At 49.2% G+C, this 19,103-nt stretch overlaps 1 protein-coding gene and 1 pseudogene across 2 annotated transcripts; one reads left to right on the top strand and one right to left on the bottom strand.

Moving 5' to 3' along the window:
* Nucleotides 1-4,618: 4,618 nt before the first annotated feature.
* On the bottom strand, nt 4,619-6,033 carry LOC141278579 (cyclin-dependent kinases regulatory subunit 2 pseudogene; annotated as a pseudogene).
* A 151-nt stretch (nt 6,034-6,184) lies between these two features.
* Nucleotides 6,185-16,832, top strand: ZDHHC19 (zDHHC palmitoyltransferase 19). Of its 2 annotated transcripts, none has more exons than XM_073804111.1 (8): nt 6,185-6,740; nt 7,096-7,211; nt 7,741-7,880; nt 8,711-8,883; nt 9,289-9,394; nt 15,335-15,420; nt 15,765-15,969; nt 16,603-16,832. In XM_073804111.1, exons 1-8 carry the CDS (start codon nt 6,424-6,426, stop codon nt 16,720-16,722), a joined length of 1,263 nt encoding a protein of 420 aa, XP_073660212.1. In that variant the 5' UTR covers nt 6,185-6,423; the 3' UTR covers nt 16,723-16,832. The 2 variants fall into 2 exon arrangements, with proteins under 2 accessions (XP_073660212.1, XP_033711571.1); XM_033855680.2 differs by having other exon boundaries at nt 7,090-7,211; nt 16,603-16,825.
* The last annotated feature ends 2,271 nt before the right edge of the window (nt 16,833-19,103 follow it).

Raw genomic sequence — 19,103 nt, forward strand, 5'->3', positions numbered from 1 at the left:
CCTTACAATTACTCTTATGAGGTAAATGCTATCTTTATTCCCACGTTACAGATAATGAAACTGAGGCTCAGAGGCGTTATGACACCAGGTTGGATAGAAAGACATGGAGGTGTGGAGAGAGGCAGAAGGGACCTGGATCAGGGGCTGTGTTGAGGCTCAGATGAAGTTTTCGATGGTAAAAAAAACGGAAGAGAGAAGAAAAAAGGTCCATGAGAGGGTCAAGAGAATCAGTTCTGGGAAGGTAGAGAAATCCCCCCGCTCTGGGCTGGTAAGTAAATACAATCAGAGGAAGAAGTTACTGATGTGGACCAAGAAGACTCCCTCCTCCTGTCCCACAGCACCTCAAAATATCTCCTGAGTTTCAAGAAGAGCCCTCTCCCTTTTTACCCTTCTCCTAAAGTACAGTTCTCTGGACAGGACAATGTAGTGATCCAGGAGTCTCAGGGGCCAGTTACCTCCTAAGGTAGAGGGAAGGGCACAACACATAAGACAAGGGCACTAACCTCCGGAGGGTCAGTCGCCTGGGCCCCACCCTAGCAAGGCGCAGGCTGACTCAACTTCCTCAACCATTTCCACAGGAGTGTTCCATCCTCCCTGGGTCATTCATCTCTAGCCCGGTAAGAGGCCTTGAGCTTAACCGCCCAGAGCCCTGAACTTTAGACTTCCCTATAGGAGAACACAGTGTGCTGAGGATGTTCTCTGAAACTTCTTTGGGACAGAAATGGGGGGTCGGGGGTGGTGGAGGCAGGAGAGGAGGTTTGAAGAGCAGGAGGGAGTTGGAAAGGGAAGGCTGCTGGGCTGACACTCATGTTTCCGCAGCCGGGCAGCAGGCACTGGGAGGCCCAGGGGAGACTGGCTAATCCTCAGGATGGATGATGATGGAAGGGAGAATGGCAGGGGAGGGCTTTAGTGCTGATGTGGTACTTCTGTCTGAACCAAAGTCCCTATCTTCTACACAGTGGGACCCATGAGTTAGTTAAGGCCGAGCCATCCATAGCTAAGGCATATCAGGAAGGTGACCTGGACCAGCCAATCAGGTTCTTCTCTTGCTAATTTAGGACTGCTAGCTGTCAAACACTGATTTTTAGAATCAAGAGAAACAAATTCTTTGGACTTTCCTGGTGGTCCAGTGGTTAAGACTCCGTTCTCCCAGTGCAGGGGCCCAGGTTCGAACTAGATCCCGCATGCAGCAACAAAAATCCTGCGTGCTGCAACTAAGACGCGGCACAGCCAAATAAATAAATAAATATTTTAAAAAGTAATAACCTATTAAAGAAAAAGAACGAATTCTTCACTTCATTTTTCTTTTTTTGGGTTTAATTTTCTCCACAAAACCATATGGTAACATGATAAGACATCTATCACTTCAGTTTTGGCTTTCTCAGTGTAAGGGTAATTTTTGAAAAAAAAAAGACCAACCAACCATAAATTTCATCAGTTTTCCCTAGTACTCCTCAATCATTTTATATTTATTATTTTTTTAAATACTGTATTTCTTCTTTTTAAAAAAATTTATTTATTTTCTTTATTTCTTTGGCTGTGTCGGTCTTAGTTGCAGCACACGGGATCTTCGCTGAGGCGTGTGGGCTTCTCTCTTAGTTGTGGCGTGCGGGTTTTCTCTCTCTGGTTGTGGCGTACGGGCTCCAGAGAGCATGGGCTCTGTAGTTTGTGGCACTAGGGCTCTCTCGTTGAGGTGTGCAAGCTGAGTAGTTGTGGCGCGTGGGCTTATTTGCCCTGTGGCATGTGGGATCTTGTGAGTGTGTGTGTGTGTAATGTCTTCATATGGCTTGGGTATCATGGTAATATTAACTTCATATAATGAATTAGGAAGTGTTCTTTCTTCTTTCCTCTTCTATGTCTTGGAAGAGTTTGAGAAGGGCTGGTGTTCATTATTCTTTAACGTTTGGTATAATTTACCAGTGAAGCCTTAGGCATTCTTTTTTGAAGAGTCTACCATGTTATCAACCTTATTGATATCCCATTCTTCAATTCTAAGCTGTTTTAGACTAGCCCCTTATTGGTTGATTACTTTTGGGGTCATTTAAATAATATTATCTCTTTAAAAAAAAACCCAGAATAAATAAACGAACCAAATCAAACCAAAACCAATCAGTTTTGGTTTGGTAACCAAGAGGTTACCAGAGGGTAAGGGGCGGGAGGGAGGATGAAATGCATAAAGGGGATCAACTGCATGTTGATGGATGGAAACTTTTGGTGGTGAACATACTGTAAGTGTATACAGAATTGGAAATATAATGTCCTACACATGAAAAGTATATAATGTTAAAACCAGTGTTAATAAAAATACAGTTTTTTTAAATTAAAAAAATTTAAATTGCATTCTAATATAATGCCTATCAACATCATAAGATGCTGCTTCTTTTGCAAGATTTAAAATGTCACTTTGCAATAAGTTGTCATCGTACCTGTACTTGGCATTGTTTTGCATAGCAGTTGAGATGTAAAAGGAAGATGCTAGTATTAAAGGAAAGGTGATATTTGAGTGGGGCCTCATTTCTCATTCATTAGTGAATATTTTTGTGTTCTGATGTTTTTGTTTACTACACAACATTATAAGTTTAGGGATTCAGATGATGACAACTAAGAACGCAAAAAGGCTCCTGAATTCTAAAACTACAAACATTGAAATACAGGGTGCTAAATTCAATAAATCAATGAAAGAAAAAGTCCACAAACAAACTCTAGACATTAGCACATAGGGTGTTTATTAGGGGATGATTTTGGGACCAACACCTGTGGAAGGCAAGGGAAAGAAAGGAAAGGGAAGGAAGCAGGGCTGAGCAAAGGGAGAAGTCAATCTGTGGTAAGGGCCTAATAAAAGCCTCAGCCAACTGCGAGGTCACATGGGGGCTAGGATGGCCCTTCGGATTTGTCCTGCACTGGGGCAAAGTGTCTGGGCCTTTATAACCTCATGTTGGACCACTCCTTGGATGCAACCTGCCCCTGGAAGGAGGTGGGACCCTGGGTGAGGCAATTTTCTTTAGGGGAGGCAATCCCCAAAGCTGAGGCTGTTTTCTAGCCACTGGGGGGATAAGATCTTCATTCCTGAAGGGGGTTCTGGGAGGCACCTCATAGTGCTACCCGCAGAGCTTAGTGCACATGAAGAACTTAGTATCTGTCGTAAGAGGGAAAGGAAAGCTTATTTGATAAATGATGCTGGAACAACCGATTATAACGACATGAGGAAAATACACGATTAGATAGACCTTTACCTTGTATCTTACCCTTACATTAATTTCAGGTAGGTTAAAGAGTTAAATGAAAAAGAAAACAAGAAATATAGTTAAATATTTATCAGATAGAAGGAGTTAAATATAGTTAAATATTTATCAGATAGAAGGAGGGGAAAGACATAGAAATAAGATAAGATGATGCTAAGGAAATGATCCATAGATTTGATTATATAAAAACAAAACCTTTATACACTAAATATTGCATGCAAAATTAAAAGGCAAGCAATAATTGGGAACATATTTGCAATAAACACAACCAAAATTTTTAATATAAGAGAGCTCCTGCAAATCAGAAAGAAAAACCCAACATTCCCATCAAAAGCACAATGAGATACCATTTCATACCCATTAGGATAGATATTGTAAAAAAACAAACAAAAACAAAAACGGAAGAAAACAAAAAGTGTTAGCAAGGATGAGAAGAAATTGGAGCCCTTGTCCATTGTTAGCAGGAATGTAAAATAATGCAGCTGCTATGGAAAATACTATGGCAATTCCTCAAAAAACTAAACATAGAATTACCATATGACCCAAAAGATTGAAAGCAGGAACCTGAATAAACATTTGTGCACGCATGTTCATAGCAACATTATTCACAATGGCCAAAAGGTGGAAACAGCCTAAACGTCCATCAACGTTTAGGATGAATGAATAAACAAAATGTGCCATATACATACAATTAGATATTGTTCAGTCTTAAAAAGTCAGGAAATTCTGATACATGCTACAACATACCAACTTCCAAGACTGCTGGAGCTCAAGGATGAACCTTGAGGACATTATGCTAAGTGGAATAAGGCAGATACAAAAGGACAGATGTATGATTCCACTTTCGTGAGGTGCCTAGAATAGTCAAATTCATAGAGATAGGAAGTAAAACAGTGGTTACCAGGAACTGGGGAGAGAGGGAATGAGGAGTTACTGTTTAATGGTACAGAGCTTCCACTTGGGATGATGAAAAAGTTCTGGAATGGATAGTAGTGATGGTTTATACATAACATAAGTTTTATGTTATGTATATTTACCACAATAAGAAAAAGAGCTCAGGCAATTCACAAAACTACAATAAAATGACCTATAGATATATAACAATATTTAATTTCATAAGTAATTTAAGGAGATATAAATTAAAAGATCAAGTTATCATTTGCCATCTATAAAATTGGAGAAATTATTTTACATTAATACCTAATTATAGTGTTAGTATTATGATATGGGTATGGTCATAATAGTATAAACGTGCACAAACTCTCTAGAAAGCATTTGTAAATTATGTAAAATATGTTTTATTTTAAATTTTCTTAAAATGTGACATACAAACTTTATTTAACAAAAGTAACAGGTAAAGTCAAACAGGCATTTATATTAAGAGAAAAACTGGCTAGAAGAAATTTTATCTTAACCACCTTATAGTTAACCTCCCTGCAGTTGCGTTTAACTGAGCTCTGTTGCTGCGAAGAATAGAGCTCATGCAGAGACATGGATGAACGATCTGTACATTTGTACATTTTCCAAGTATTCACTGAATACTACCTTATATACACATATACATTAAATTTGAAAAAGATTTAATTGATGATCCCCAGATATACTTCATTTTTGTTGACCTTTTGGAAGAGGTCGTATGAAGCGAAGAAGGTGTGCTTCTGGCTCATGAATCGTGTAATGAACCCAGCCTAGACTCCCAAGTCTCCTCCACTCCTCTTCAGACATCAGATGGGTTTAGGGTACATGTTTGGAAAGTTCTCCGGGTAACATGACACGAAGCAGCACTTCGTGGTGCTCATCGAAGTACTTGTCCGAGTAGCAGATCTGCTCGTGGGCCATCCTGCAGGCGGGCACTGGGCAGCACAAGACTGGAATGACAGGACGCGAAGAGTGGACGCAGGCGAGAGACACGTCCAAGTCAGGTAAGGCAACGACTCGACTCTGAAATATGTTTTCAATATTCGTATTCATTGGCCCTAAATCCAACTGTTAGGAATCTATTGTAGGGAAACAGTTGGAGATGCAGGCATGTGGATAACGGCAGAAGGCACCGCTGGAACAAAGAATACAATGAAGTGAGGGAACAAGTTCTGTGAATATATGTGGCAGAGAATTCCAGGGAAAGAGAAGAGCAAGTGTGAAGAACCCAGGACTGGACTATACCACGTGTGTTTGAGGAACAGCATGGAGGCCAGTGTGCCTGGCGAGTGTGGAGTGAGTATGAGGCTGGATGTTGGGAAATGAGGTCAGAAAGTTAGTGGGGCCAGATCAGGGAGGGCCTTGAAGGCCGTGGTAAGGACTTTGAACTTTACTCTGAGTTGGCAGGGAAGCAGTTGGAAGGTTCTAATCGGAGGCCACGATCTAAGTTTTAAAAGGACAGTTGCTGCATCTCAGTGGACTCCTCAGTTGGTTGGTGGTAGCAGATCTGAGGCTAATTGGTGGCACCCAAGTCACAGGTCTGTGTGTTAGCTGCAAGAGAGGCCTCGAATGCAAGTATCTGGCATTTTCAGGTTCAGTTGGGATGGGGAAAGTCTTTGCCCTTCATCAAGACTTATAGTTCAGGGATCCTCCAAACACAGAGGGGTTCAGATGCTCAGTGACTAAAATAAATGACAAATATCAGTTGTATGTAACAGAAAACTCAGTTATTTTCTCACATAATAAACAGCTCAGAGGGAGGCGGTTCAAGGCTGGGGCAGTGACTCAGTGTCATTATTGTCATTCTGTTCGTGTCCCACGTTGACTTATTGCCTAATGGGTCGAGGTGGACCAAGCCCAGCACGTCCAGGTTCAAAACAGGAAGAAAGGGGCAAAGCTGCACCAACTGTGTCTTTTCCTCCTTTTATCAGGAAAGCAAAAGCCTTTCTAGAAACGCTCAGACATCCACTTATGTCTCATTGACCAGAATTGTGTTGTGAAGCCAAACCTGGAAACAAGGGAAGAGTTAGCTGCCTCCTCCCCCAAAGTGCAATTTTGTAACAACAACAAGGAAAAAATGGAGATAGAACAATGAACACCGTTTGCTTTGATTAGCACTGAGCCTGAAACGGTGAGTAGTATCACCCAGCTTCTCCCCACGTGTTGCTCTAATCTCATGTAGTCTCGAACCTCGCAGGGGCAGGACCTCTCTGTCCCCAGCACAAGTAGGGGTATGGTTTGCTGTTGGAAGTGACGGTCACAGATGGCAGACAGGGCTGCTGAAGGGCCCCTAGCCCCCACTCTCCTCAGCCTCTGTGATGTCACACTGCGACTTCTTTCCCTCCACCCTGGGCTGTGGCTTCTGAGGCTGCTGTGGCCATGGGGCCCCTGGAGCCAGCAGTGGGGAGGGAGCCTGGGGGCCCTAGTCTCCCCTGGGGCCATGGGAGGTCCAGCCATGCCGCTCTTGAAGGAGCCCCATAGCCCGCCTCAGGCCCCACCGTCCTGGATCCTCCCGAGCCTATTTGCCGCCTTCAACGTGGTGCTGCTGGTCGTTTTCAGTGGCCTCTTCTTCGCATTCCCGTAAGTCTCCCACACAAGCTGACAGGTTTCTTACAGAGCAACAGAAAGGAAAACACATAACGATAGTATGGAGGCAGGGAGAGTATAGAAGAGGGGTCAGGGAAAGGAAGAGGTTCTAGGCAGAGGGAACTGAACGTGCGAAGGCACAGAGGTACAGAGTGCTTGGTGCACCTGGGAGCTGCGGGTGGCTGGTAATACTCGATGACTTTTGGTGGAGTTTCTATGGATCTGTCACTAGCCTGGATATTTAGACCAGGATTTATGGTCTGGGGGTCCTGACCCGGTGGACTGGGTCCTGGGGGAGCTTCAGGCCACCCCAGATCAGGGCTGACTCCTGCTCTGGTCTCAGTTGCAGGTGGCTGGCCCAGAACGGGGAATGGGCCTTTCCCATCGTCACAGGCCTCCTCTTTATCCTCACCTTCTTCAGTCTCGTTTCACTCAACTTCTCAGACCCTGGCATCTTGCATCAAGGTGAGACATTGGCCCCCTGGGAGAAGGAGGCAGCACCCGAAGGGCTCCTGCCTGCTGGGATGACTCCTAAAGTGCTCCTTCCATCTCCCCGCCTGGGGCCTCAGGACCCCTTCACCCCATGTCCTCGTGTGCTCAAGCCACGGAGGTGTGGAAAAACAGAACTTTGGAGGTTTTCCAGTAGCCTTGGAGGGGAGGGCTAGGGTAGGCTGGGTAGAGAAGCCAGCTCTTCACAACCACTCAGTTTTCTCTTCCTCCTTCCTACCACACAGATTCCTTAAAGCATCGCTCACAGTGGCAAAGGCCTGAGTTCTCAAAGAACTCCTCGGGCTGGAAACCCACCTTCCCTTTGACTGCCAGCCTCTCTAAGCTTGGCCAGCTTGCTCAGTGGGGACTAAGGACTCCCCTGCCCACCTGGTCCCCACCCTTCTTGGAGCCCAGTGATGCTGTGGGGCTGCGTGCCCACACTCTTCTGCTGCAGCAGACTGACGGAAGGGCCTCTTGCTGCTGCTCAATCCCTTTCCCATGCCAGGCTCCAATGAACAGGGCCCCACGATGGTGCATGTGGTATGGGTGAACCACAGGGCCTTCCGCCTGCAGTGGTGCCCTAAGTGCTGCTTCCACCGTCCGCCCCGGACCTACCACTGCCCCTGGTGCAACATCTGTGTGGAGGTAAGTGCCCCTCTCACCTGCCCACCTACCCTCCCAGCACCTGCCGGGGACCAGGAGGCCCACTCACACGGGGGCCTGTGGTCAGTGTGAAACTACTTCCAGGACTGCTTAAGACCAAGGGTGGCAGTAATTCCCAGTCACTCTTGGTCACTCATACAAGTCACTGCCACTGTGCCTGCACCTTTCCTCGGAGGCTGGCCCTTTCTTGCACTGGTGCTGACATGCAGAGGGGCATCCACATCTATGCTGGGCCTGGTCAGGCCAGGGGAAGGAAAGATACCCCTGACTTATCGAGGGCTCACTGACACTAGATGCCCGAGGCCCTCAGGCAGGTTGCAGGCCTGGCCAGGGGAACTTTGCCTGTCCTCTTCTGGCTGTCCAGGCCAGAGGGTCTCCTGGTGTCCTGGGCTCTAAGTGCACAGCCTGCAACAGTTTACCAATGTGCTGTCTTAACTGGTCCTTACAACCCTGGGAGACTGGCTGGGCAAGGATGTTATTATTAGGCTCATCCGGTGAATAAGAAAACAGAGGCCCAGAGATATTCTATGTCCTGCCTGAAGTTACACCAGGATGTGTCCCAGAGAAGACTAGCAGGCCCCGGCTCTAAAGGCCTCTTGACATGAAACTATGTGAGCCACAGAGCCGTATGGTGCTCTAACCACAGAAATGCCAGCAGTGTTAGGGACTTTGTGGCTCAGTGTCTCCCTAGGAATGGGAGCCAGTGCATGAGGCCAAGGGCTTAGAGGGTGGGGGTAAGGCCTCAGATTTGGGGGCGATGGAGCCTGAGTCAGAGGTTGGGTCCTCGAGGTCCCCCTCTCCCTCTCACCTAGGACTTTGATCACCACTGCAAGTGGGTCAATAACTGCATCGGTCACCGCAACTTTCGCTTCTTTATGCTGCTCGTCCTGTCACTATGCCTCTACTCAGGTGCCATGCTGGTCACCTGTCTGATCTTCCTGGTGCGCACGACCCACCTGCCGTTCTCCATGGACAAGGCTATTGCGTATCTGAGGGGCTGCGGGACCCACGAGGGGAGCTGTGGGGAGGGCGGAGACAGCGGAGGAGGGGGGTCACGGGGAGGGGGCGGTGCAAAGGTAGTGGTGGGCGGGGTTTTCCGCGAAGCCGCTCGGGAGGACCAGTGTGGGACTAGGTGACGGTGGGTAGAGTCGGGCAGGTGGGTGGGGATAGGAGGAACTGCGAAGGGGTGAGCATCTAGCAGGGTCAAGGAGGGGAAGTGCTAGAGGTGGCACAGGGGCCTGGACAGCAGGGTGAGGTGAGGTTTACACTGGGATAGAGCGCAGAGAGAGGGTGGGCGGGGCTCGTGGGCGGGGCAGTTTGGGGTCGGGGTGGGTGAAGGGCGGGGCCAAGGAGGACTGGCCGGAGGCGCTGTTCCTTAGCCGGTGCGCAGCATCGTGGTGGCTGTACCCGCCGCCGGCTTCCTGGTGCCACTCTTCCTGCTGCTGCTGATCCAGGCCATGTCGGTGAGCGCGGCCGAGCGCTCCTACGAGGGCAAGGTACGTGGGGCCGAGCGGGGCGCCACTATATCGGGCTGTGGGTGGTCACCTTGCCCCTTCCGGACTTCCGCACTTTCCGCTTTCTGCAACGCCCTGGTCCTTGATGGCCTGACTTCTCTCGAAGGTGCCTCATTAGTCCTTCCAGACCCAAATTCAGCTCAGATCTCACGTCCTCCTGGAGGTCGGAGGTCACTCTCCTTCCTGGGTGCGCTGCGTCGAAGGTGCGCTACTGTGTGCTAGGCGCGTGCGCATTATTTTGAGCTATGGGCGGGAAGGTGAGTAAGGGGGCCTCCTGCACTTGCGTTGACAAGGAACCGGAAATCAGAGTAACCCTCGCCAGACACCCGCGAACACTCTGGGAGAGGGGCCTGCCTACGTTGTGTAGCACAGACTCAGAGAGAGCACTGAGAGTTCAGTGAGGACTTCAGTGTAGGGTAGGACGTGCCACTTAGTGGTTTCGGACGGGCATAAATCGAGGAAAGGGCATAAATCGAGGGAAGGGCATTGCAGTGATGGGCAAAGCTTTTAGAAAAGCTGGGAAGCCTGAAAGCCTGTGGAATGTTGATAGGATGATGAGGAAACAGTTCTATTTGGAGCAGCTGTGGCATGGGCAAGTGGTCTGCCTGGGATTGGCCAGATTTAAAAGGCAAAGAAGTCAGGTGGATAATTTAATCTTGGTGCAGTGGAAACCCGGGAGCCTTGATAGGGTTTTTTCTTTACATACAGTAAAACTTACCCTTTTACGTGCACAGTTGTGTGAATTTTGACCAACTCATAAGTCCTGTAACCACCGCCATAACCAAGATTTAGAACAGTTCCATCAACCCCAACCCCCCCCACCCCCAAATTCCCTCATGGCTTTTTGAGTCAGTTTCTTTCCCTATCTGCAGCCCCTGGCAACCACTGATTTGTTTTCTTTTCTTTTTTTAAAATTTATTTATTTTTGGCTGCGTTGGGTCTTTGTTGCTGCACCGCGGACTTTCTCTAGTTGCGGGGAGCAGGGGCTACTCTTCGGTGCGGTGCGCAGGCTTTTCATTGCGGTGGCTTCTCTTGTGGAGAATGGGCTCTAGGGCGCGCAGGCTTCAGTAGTTGTGGCACACGGGCTCAGTAGTTGTGGCTCGCGGGCTCTAGAGCGCAAGCTCAGTAGTTGTGGCGCACGGGCTTAGTTGCTCCGCGGCATGTGGGATCCTCCCGGACCAGGGCTCGAACCTGTGTCCTCCGCATTGGCAGGCGGATTCTTAACCACTGTGCCACCAAGGAAGTCCCCACTGATTTGTTTTCTGTCCCAATAGTTTTTCCTTTTTCAGAATCTCACATAAATGTAATCATAGCTTTTTGAGTCTGGTTTCTTTCACTTAGCATAATGCATTTGCGATTCATCCGTGTTGTTGCCCACATCAGGAGTTTCCTCCTTTTTATTGCTGTGTGGTATTCCATCATATAGCTGTGCCACAGCTTGCTTACCCATTCACCAATTGAAGGATATTTGGGTTGTTTCCAATTTGGGGTGATTATAAATGAAGCCACTATAAGCATTGGTGTACAGGCATGTGAACACAAGTTTTCATTTTTGGGGGGGTATAGACTTAAGGCTGGCATTGCTGGGTCATATGGTAACTGTATGTTTAACTTTATAAGAAACTGCCAAATTGTCTTCCAAAATGGCTGCACCATTTTGCATTCCCGTAAGGAATATATGAGAATTCCAGTTGCTCTGCATCATTAACATTTGGCTTTGTCAGTTTTTTTAAAAATTTAGACAGTCTAATAAATGTGTAGTGACATTTCATTGTGGTTTTAATTTGCATTTTCCTAATGACTAATGATTTTGAACATCTTTTCATGTTCTTATTTACCATCAGTATGTCTTAGATTAAATATCTGTTCCAGTCTTTTGCCCATTAGAAAAATTGGGTAGTTTTCTTAATATTGAGTTTTAAGAAATCTTTATTTATTCAGGATTCAGACATGTGGTTTGCAAATATTTTCTCCGTGTCTGTGGTTTGTCATCTCATTTTTCTCAACAGTGTCTTCCAAAGATCAGAAGTTTTAAATTTTGAAGTATGTTATCAGTTTTTTCTTTTCTTTTTTAAATACGTTTTCCTTTTATTATTATTTTTATTTATTCATTTATTTGGCTTTGCCAGATCTTAGTTGCAGCACATGGGATCTTTTAGTTGTGGCACATGGGATCTTTAGTTGCACCATGCGAACTCTTAGTTACGGCATGTGTGATCTAGTTCCCTGACCAGGTATTGAACCTGGGCCCCCTGCATTGGGAGCACAGAGTCTTAGCCACTGGACCACCAGGGAAGTCCCTCTATCAGTTTTTTCTTTTATGGATTGTGCTTTTGGTGTGTAATTAAGAAATCTTTCCTTAACCCAAGGTCACAAAGATTTTTCTCATACGTTTTCTTTTAGAAGTTTTATAGTTTTAGGTTTTATATTTAGGACTATGATTCATTTGGGGTTAAATTTTGTATATGATGCAAGGTATGGGTCAAGATTTTTTTTTTTTGCTTATGGGTTTTTTTTGTTGTTTTTTTTTTTGCTTATGGGTTGTTCACCATTTTTTGAAAAGACTATCCTTCCATTGAGTTGCCTCTGAACATTTGTCAAAAATCAATTGAATATAGAGGTGTAGGTGTATTTCTGGACTCTCTGTCCTTTTACCAGTATCATACTGCCTCGCTTAGTAGCTTTATATTGTCTTGAAATCATACAATGTGAGTTCTTCGACTTTGTTCTTTTTCAAAGTTCTGTCGGCTATTCTAGTTACCTTGATTTTCCATATAAATTTTAGAAGCGGCTTGTCAATTTCTGCAAAAAATGTTTGCTGAGATTTTCATTTGGATTGTGTTGAACCTAGAGATCAATTTTGAAAATGGACATTTTAACAATATTGAGTTTTTGAACCCATGAAAGTAGTATAACTCTCCATTTATTTAGGGCTTCTTTGATTTCTTTCATTAATGTCTTACAGTTTTCATCGTGTAGATCTTGACTACATTGTGTTAGATTTTTTCTAAGTATTTCATTTTTGTGTGCTATTATAATTTTTAAAAATTTCATTTCCATTTGTTTATTATAAGAAAATACAATGGATTTTTGTTTATTAGTCTTGAATCTTGCAATTTTTCTAGGCTCACTTATTAGTTCTAATAGTTTTTTTGTTGATTCTACATAGAAAATCATGTCATCTGTGAAAAGGACAGTTTCATTTCTTCCTTTCCAACGTGTATGGCTTTATTTCCTTTTCTTTTCTTACTGCACTGTCTTGGACTTTCAGTACTGTGTTGATTAGGAGTGGTAAAAGTGAACACCCTTGCCATGGGATTCCTTCCACATGGCAATGACTTGACTAAAGGCTGTTTTAGGAAGACTGTCGTAGGTCACATCAATGAGGGAGGGGCCTGAGACCTTGAGACAGCTGAAAGGACAGAGGAACCCTCTTTGCCCACCATTTCCCATCCTTCCAGTCACCACTTAATCACTCCACCCCACCCATATTTGGTTCCCAGCCCACCTGTGACTCCTCTGTGCAGCCCTGACTCATCAGCTCCCTGTGGTCTGCATGTCTTCTCTCTCCAGCCTCAGTCCCTCATTTCAGCCTCTCCTGGGCAGCATTCTCCCTTCCCACGTCCTGTGGTTCTTCTAGCCCAGGTCAGGCCATAGGCCTGCCCTCCCTCCCCTGCTCAGATGGGGCTGTCCTAATCCAGGATCTCCAGCCTTAAGAAACCTAAATGTGATCTGCACTCTGTGATTCACCAGGCAGGGCTCTTTCCCATTACCAGAACCCATTTCAGGCATTCTTCACACACCTCAACTTTATTTCCTTCTTACCTCCATCCCTTGACCACAACTTCTGCTGGGCCACTTGCTTAGATCACGAGGGCTCTGGAGCCAGACCACATAAATTCAAATCACAGCTTTACAACACACCAGCAGGGAGATCTTGGCTGTGTTACTTAGCCATCTGGTACCTCAGTTTCCCCATCCGTAAAAGGGGACAGCATGAGTTAATGTGTGTGAGATACATAGAACAGTGGCTGGTGTGAGTAAGTGCCCCATAGGTCATCATTATTGCCATTCCTTCCCATCATCAGTACACATGTTCTTGTCTCTCACATCTTAAAAACAAAGCAAACATCCCTTAACATCGCAGGCCTCCCCTGTTGTACTCTCCCCTCCAGCGCAACCAGATTTCCTGAAAGCATTGTCTGTGCTCACTAGCGTCGTTCTTCACCTTCCTCAGCCCACTTCAGCCCAGCCTCCGTCCTCACTGTTATACTGATGCTGCACTCTCCAAGTGGCCAAAGCCAGCGGGCAGTCCTCAGACTAATCTTTCCAGGCTGCACAGAGCAGCATCTGAAACAGAACGTACCTGCTGTGGCCCTTCCCCAGCCTCTCAGGGTCCAGCTCTCTCTGCTGCCCTGGGCTGCTGCTTCCCTGCCTGCACCTTGGAGTGTTGGCCGGGCGGCCTGCTCTTCTCACCAATCCCCTCTGTGCTGCCCTGACCACTCCCCAACTGCCCTCAGCACCCTGAAAGTTAAGGCTGGCCTTGTTGTCTGTCCTCAGTCCCCAGAGCAATGCCTGGAACAGTGTTGAGGTCCCCAAATATTTATGAACAAATGAGTGAACCTACAAACAAAGGAATCCATAATGCTTTGGGAGAGAAGGAAAGAGAGAAAGAGAGAGAAGTCTGACTCCCCGATCCCTGGGGAAGAAGGGGAGAGAGAGCAGAGGCAGCAGGGAATTGGGCAGGAGATGGGGCGAGTAGATACCCACTTTGGTTTTGGTCTGTGGAGCATGAGGGCGTTTGAGATATAGAACTGGAGCAGGAGACCAGGCCTGAAGCAGTGAGAGAGGACGGTCTGGGAACTTCCGAGCTGTTGGATTCCATTCATGGATGAGGGTCCATATGGGGGGAGGAAGGGCTCTACTTTGTTAGTCAGTTCTTATGAATTCATTAAACAATTCCCATCCCTTTAAGCACTGAGCAATCAACATTTTTCTATTCTTCGTGTACATCTAATAAATCAAAATTTATTTCTCTAGATTTAAAATTCTGATTGTAAGTTGAATCAAACTCTTCTAACCATTTAATTAAAATTGAGAGTAGAATGCCAGTTTCCCTTAAGTTCTTGAAACACCTTAAAGTAGGGAGAACTCAAAAAATCACAATGGTTAAGGGCATGGGACACAGGCGAGCTGGTGGTGGGCAGAGGTGCTCTTGGGCCACTTTAGGACGTGACAAACACTTTGTAGCTAAGGCTCTTGAGGTCCCCATGAGACTCAGCCTGTGCTGGGAAGGAGGAGGGGGCGAGGCTGATGGGCAGAAGGAGGGGAGGAGGAGAAAACCTGGTCAAGAGTTTCCAGGGGAGGACTTGACCTTTGGGCTTGACATTGGTCAAGCATTGGGTGCTCAGGAGCTTCAGCCCAGATTTCCAAGGCCATGTGATTTTGCTTAGGGAAATAGGATTAGGCACCACAAACTGTCCTTCCAGATAGTGAAATTCAGTGAAGGCACAATTTGAGGAAGAATGAGATGTGGGAAAGTAGAGGAGTTGAGGGAACATGGGTGGAGAACTGTCTTTGGAGTAGTTTATCAGCAAAAGGAAGATCCAAAAGGATCTGGAAGGAGGTAGCAGGAGGATGTGTGTGGCCAAATGAGACAGTGGGGGAGGACAGTGCGAAAGGGGATACAAGGTGATGGGGAGGGATCCCTGAGCAGGCAGGAGAGGTGGGTGCAGTGCCAGAGCTGTTCAGAAGTGGGTTGGGGACGCCGCGTCTGACTCTCCTGGCTCCTCTGTCCTTGGAGTCTTGCTGCAGCCCTGGGCTGAGCTGACCGGTGCAGGGAGGGCCGGTGGGGGTGGCCTGCCCAGTCCTGCTGGATCTGAGCTCTTCTTCCTGTCCTCGACCCCCCACACCCCCGCCCAGTGCCGATACCTGGAAGGACACAACCCCTTCGACCACGGCTGTGCCAGCAACTGGTATTTAACAATTTGTGCACCGCTGGGACCCAAGTGAGTTGGCAAAGCAGAGGCCTGAGCGGTGGCCCCTGGCGCGGGTGGGGCGGGGTGAAGCTGGGGCGTCTCCGCTGGCCCCTTAGCATAGCTCCCAGCACCTTACGCTCACTATTCTCCTTCTTTTGGAGTTTTCTCCAGGGCATTGTGGGAGTCTCTGGAGCTTCCCCTTCCTTGCCTCTGTGGGTTCTTGCTCCAAGAAATGGGGTTAGAGGGGCATGGCAGCCTGGATGAGATTGGTGACAGCTCCCTGCAGGGCCATGCCCAGGCTGTGTGCTCCCCAGGCTGAGGGGGACCAGGCCAGGAGGGCCACAACCACTCGCATCTGGCTTGTTGCTCCCCAGGTACATGGCCGAAGCTGTCTGGCTGCAGAGAGTGGTGGGGCCTGATTGGGTGCCCAGGCAGAACCCTCACTTCCCGATGTGCCCCTCCGCGCACAGTCCCCCAGACCTCCCTGGGCCTGGGTCTGGCCCCCAGTCCCAACCTCTGGGTCTCAACCAACCAGGCAAGGGGCCCCCAGGGAGTGGTGAGGCTGCAGCCCTCCAGGAGGTGAGGAGTGTGTGCGTGTGCGTGTGTGTGTGTGTGTGTGTGTGCAGCATGCATGTGTGCCTGTGTGTGTTGGGAGGGGGCGTCTGCAGATTGTACAGGTGTTGGGAGAAGCCCCCCAGTGTTGGGCTGGCCCTGAAGCTGGAGCACTTAGAGCTCGAGAGAGGGGCATTACAGGCCTGAAGAGTGTTGACAGTAGAGTCACAGGCCTCCAGAACACACCAGGGGTCCCTGGAGACACAAAGGGAAAAGGCTGCACCACTCACTTGCTGGGTGGCCTTGGACCAGTCACTTACGCGTTCTGGGCCTCAGTTTCCTCAGCTATTTATGAGGATTGAGACTAGTCCAGTGGTTTATAATTGGCGGGGGTGGGAGAGGGGGAATTCCTTTACTAAAAGGCACCTTCTACTCTGAAGCCCAGTCTATGAACCACGTGGAAGTGGAGCGTTAAGAGTGATGTAGGGGTGGGTAACCCACAGCCCCTCCAGAGCCCCTGCAGTGACATTCTGGGGTGCCATCCCACTCCCTTTGCTCTGCCTGTTGGTGGGTGACAGTCTGGGCAGTTTCTTGCTCCCCAATGGGTGGCCTGTGGGGCGGGGCTTAGGGAGAGCCCCCATCCCCCCACTGTGTGTTTAGCTCCACGCCAGCCCGGTGCTGCCCCTGCTGCGAGAGGCCCCCAGACGAGGCTCCGCCTACCTCTTGACCTTTCGCACTGGGAGATGCCAGGAGCCCCCGCAGCCGAACCTCACCTCCTGAGCCCCTTGTGGAGACCTCTGTGCCCTGCCCTTGCCCACTCGCCTGGCGGGAGTGCTGAGACCCCCCCCCCCCCCCCGAAAGCCCATTAAATACCCTTTGCCAACCTCCTACAACTGCCCTGCTGCACTGTCTGTCCTCGATGCGAGGGAGTGTGGATGAGGCGGGCTCTGAAGGGCTGGGACGAAGCCCCTGGGAGGGAAGAGCCAGGGCCTTCTGCGACCTCGGGCAAGACACTCAACCTTGCTCTCATCCTTAAAATGGGGCAACCATAACAGCCACAGCGACGGCTGGAGACTATGGAAGAGAAAACCCAGCAATGCCGGGGTGTGAGCCCGAAGTCCCGCCTCTGCCCTGCACCACCCCTGTCTGGCTGCAGGGGGCGCCCGTCACCTGGGAATTCGCCAAGACTGGCCCGGTCCAGCCGTGACCCCTGGAGCCTCGCGGGTGGGCTGGTCCCCCTGCCTCATCCCGGGTGGGGTGGGTGGGTGGGAGTATTCTCCGTCACAGACCAACCCTGCAACTTTCCTGCAGGTGGGTCTCACCCAGCCATTTCCTCCTGCTGTGGGGAGTCAGATGCTGGTTCTGGTCCTGTCCCTGGCGTGGGTCCCAGGCTCTGTGAGTCTGTGTGTGTGGGTAGGTTGGGGTGAATGGAGGGAACCAAGTCAAACTGTGTCTCCTCTAGTGGCCAGAGTGTGACTTTGGGAATGGAAATAATGGCACCTTCCAGGAAGGCTGTCAGGATGAAACGAGGTGGTTCGTGAGAAACACCACGTACACAGTAGGCACGCAATGAATGCAGCCAGTAGGATTATGATGATTTTCTCCACCACACAGCTAGCAGGCCGCTCAGCATCCCTCCAAGGACCACCTTCTCAGAATTACCTGGGCCCCAGACCACGGGCTCAGAATCTCAGGGTGGGGGGAGGACAGGAATCTGAACCTGAATTACCGTCAAGTGCTCCATGGGATCCTACCACCCTGAAGTTACCGAATTGCTGCCTTAGGAGGTGAAGATGGACACTGACCACACTGCTTCCTCTCCCCCGTATACCCAGGTGAAGTGGGGTGCGGTGAAGGTGAGAGGGAAGGACACCACCAAAGGGTCAGATGAGCACCCCGGGGGCCTGTGAAGGTGTGTGTCTGTGTGTGCACATGTGCTTGTGTGTTGAGGGCCCGGTCTGGGGAGGTGGGTGACCTACGATGCAGGATTCGGCTCTGTTTCTCTCTATGCTGGGACGCCTTCAAAGCTGCCCTTCCCTCTTCCTCCCGCCCTGTCTTTGGCAGCCCCAGGCCCAGCCTCGCCCACCCCTGTGGCTCTGGTTCTCCGGCTCCTGGCCAGCTTCATTCAACCCAGGGTCTCCAGTTCTTTCTCGCCTCCTTTGCCTTGGTCCCAGGGTCTCCCCAGTCCCAAGCCCCCCTTGGGGTTCAAGCCTTTTCTCAGCTCTCTCAGGGTTAACCTTGGGTTCTGGGGAGGGATGCAAGGTACTCACTGCCATAGAAAAAGGCAGCCCAGTTTCAGCTTTGTTGTAAATGGCCTCAGTGGCCACATTTAAAATCCTTAGGGCCACGTTTACACCTAAAGCTGAAGCAGGTTTTCCTGTCTGGGAAGCCCACAGTCCATGGTCACGGGGTGAGGGGACGAGGGCATGAGACTTTCTGAGCCCCAGACCCCAGGGTGTATGTGCTACACAGATCTGCGTGAGTGGCCTCTGTGTGTGTGTTCAGCTCAGCCCAGGCTGCTCAGCAGTGAGGAGAGGCCCTCAGTCCTCCTCCCAAATGGGAGTCCTCAGGGTGGTCTGGGTCTCCGCCAGAGAGGAAGAAGATTCAGGAACCTGGGCCAAAGCCTGGATGGAGGGATATTCATGGAACTGGCTGGGTGCCCAAATGGTGCCTGCCCAGAACCCCAGCTCCACAGGGCGCTGAGAAGGCCGGGCCACAGAGTCTGGGGTGGCCCAGTCCTGCCTGACCTGCTGCCGTCCTTCCGTGGTCCTGGCTGCTTCATCAGGACTGTACCTACCGGGTCCCCGTCTCCAGCTCTACAGGGGGCTCATTCTGTCTCAGGCAGGGCCTCGCAAGTCCTCAGTCACACGTGAGTCACCTCTCCCCACAGCCTGGGCCTCTTTTTCTCACTGGGCAAGGACGTAACCTTCCTCAGATTCTCAGAGGTGGCCATGTCCCCTCCTGCTCTGGGGTGTAGATGCTGGGTCTCTGGGCCCTCCCAACCTGAGATTTCTAGGATTTCTTTAGGAAAGCCCTCGGATCAGGCTCTTCTGCTCCTGAAGGTGTAAGCAGACCTAGCTCACCCTTTCCTGTGACTCCCCACACCGTCTCCCCTAAGCCTTGGGCGCCCTCAGGGATTCTTTCCGGCCAGGCTGGAGGCC

The sequence above is a fragment of the Tursiops truncatus genome, chromosome 4, assembly GCF_011762595.2.
Source record: "Tursiops truncatus isolate mTurTru1 chromosome 4, mTurTru1.mat.Y, whole genome shotgun sequence".
NCBI classification, from domain to species: domain Eukaryota; kingdom Metazoa; phylum Chordata; class Mammalia; order Artiodactyla; family Delphinidae; genus Tursiops; species Tursiops truncatus.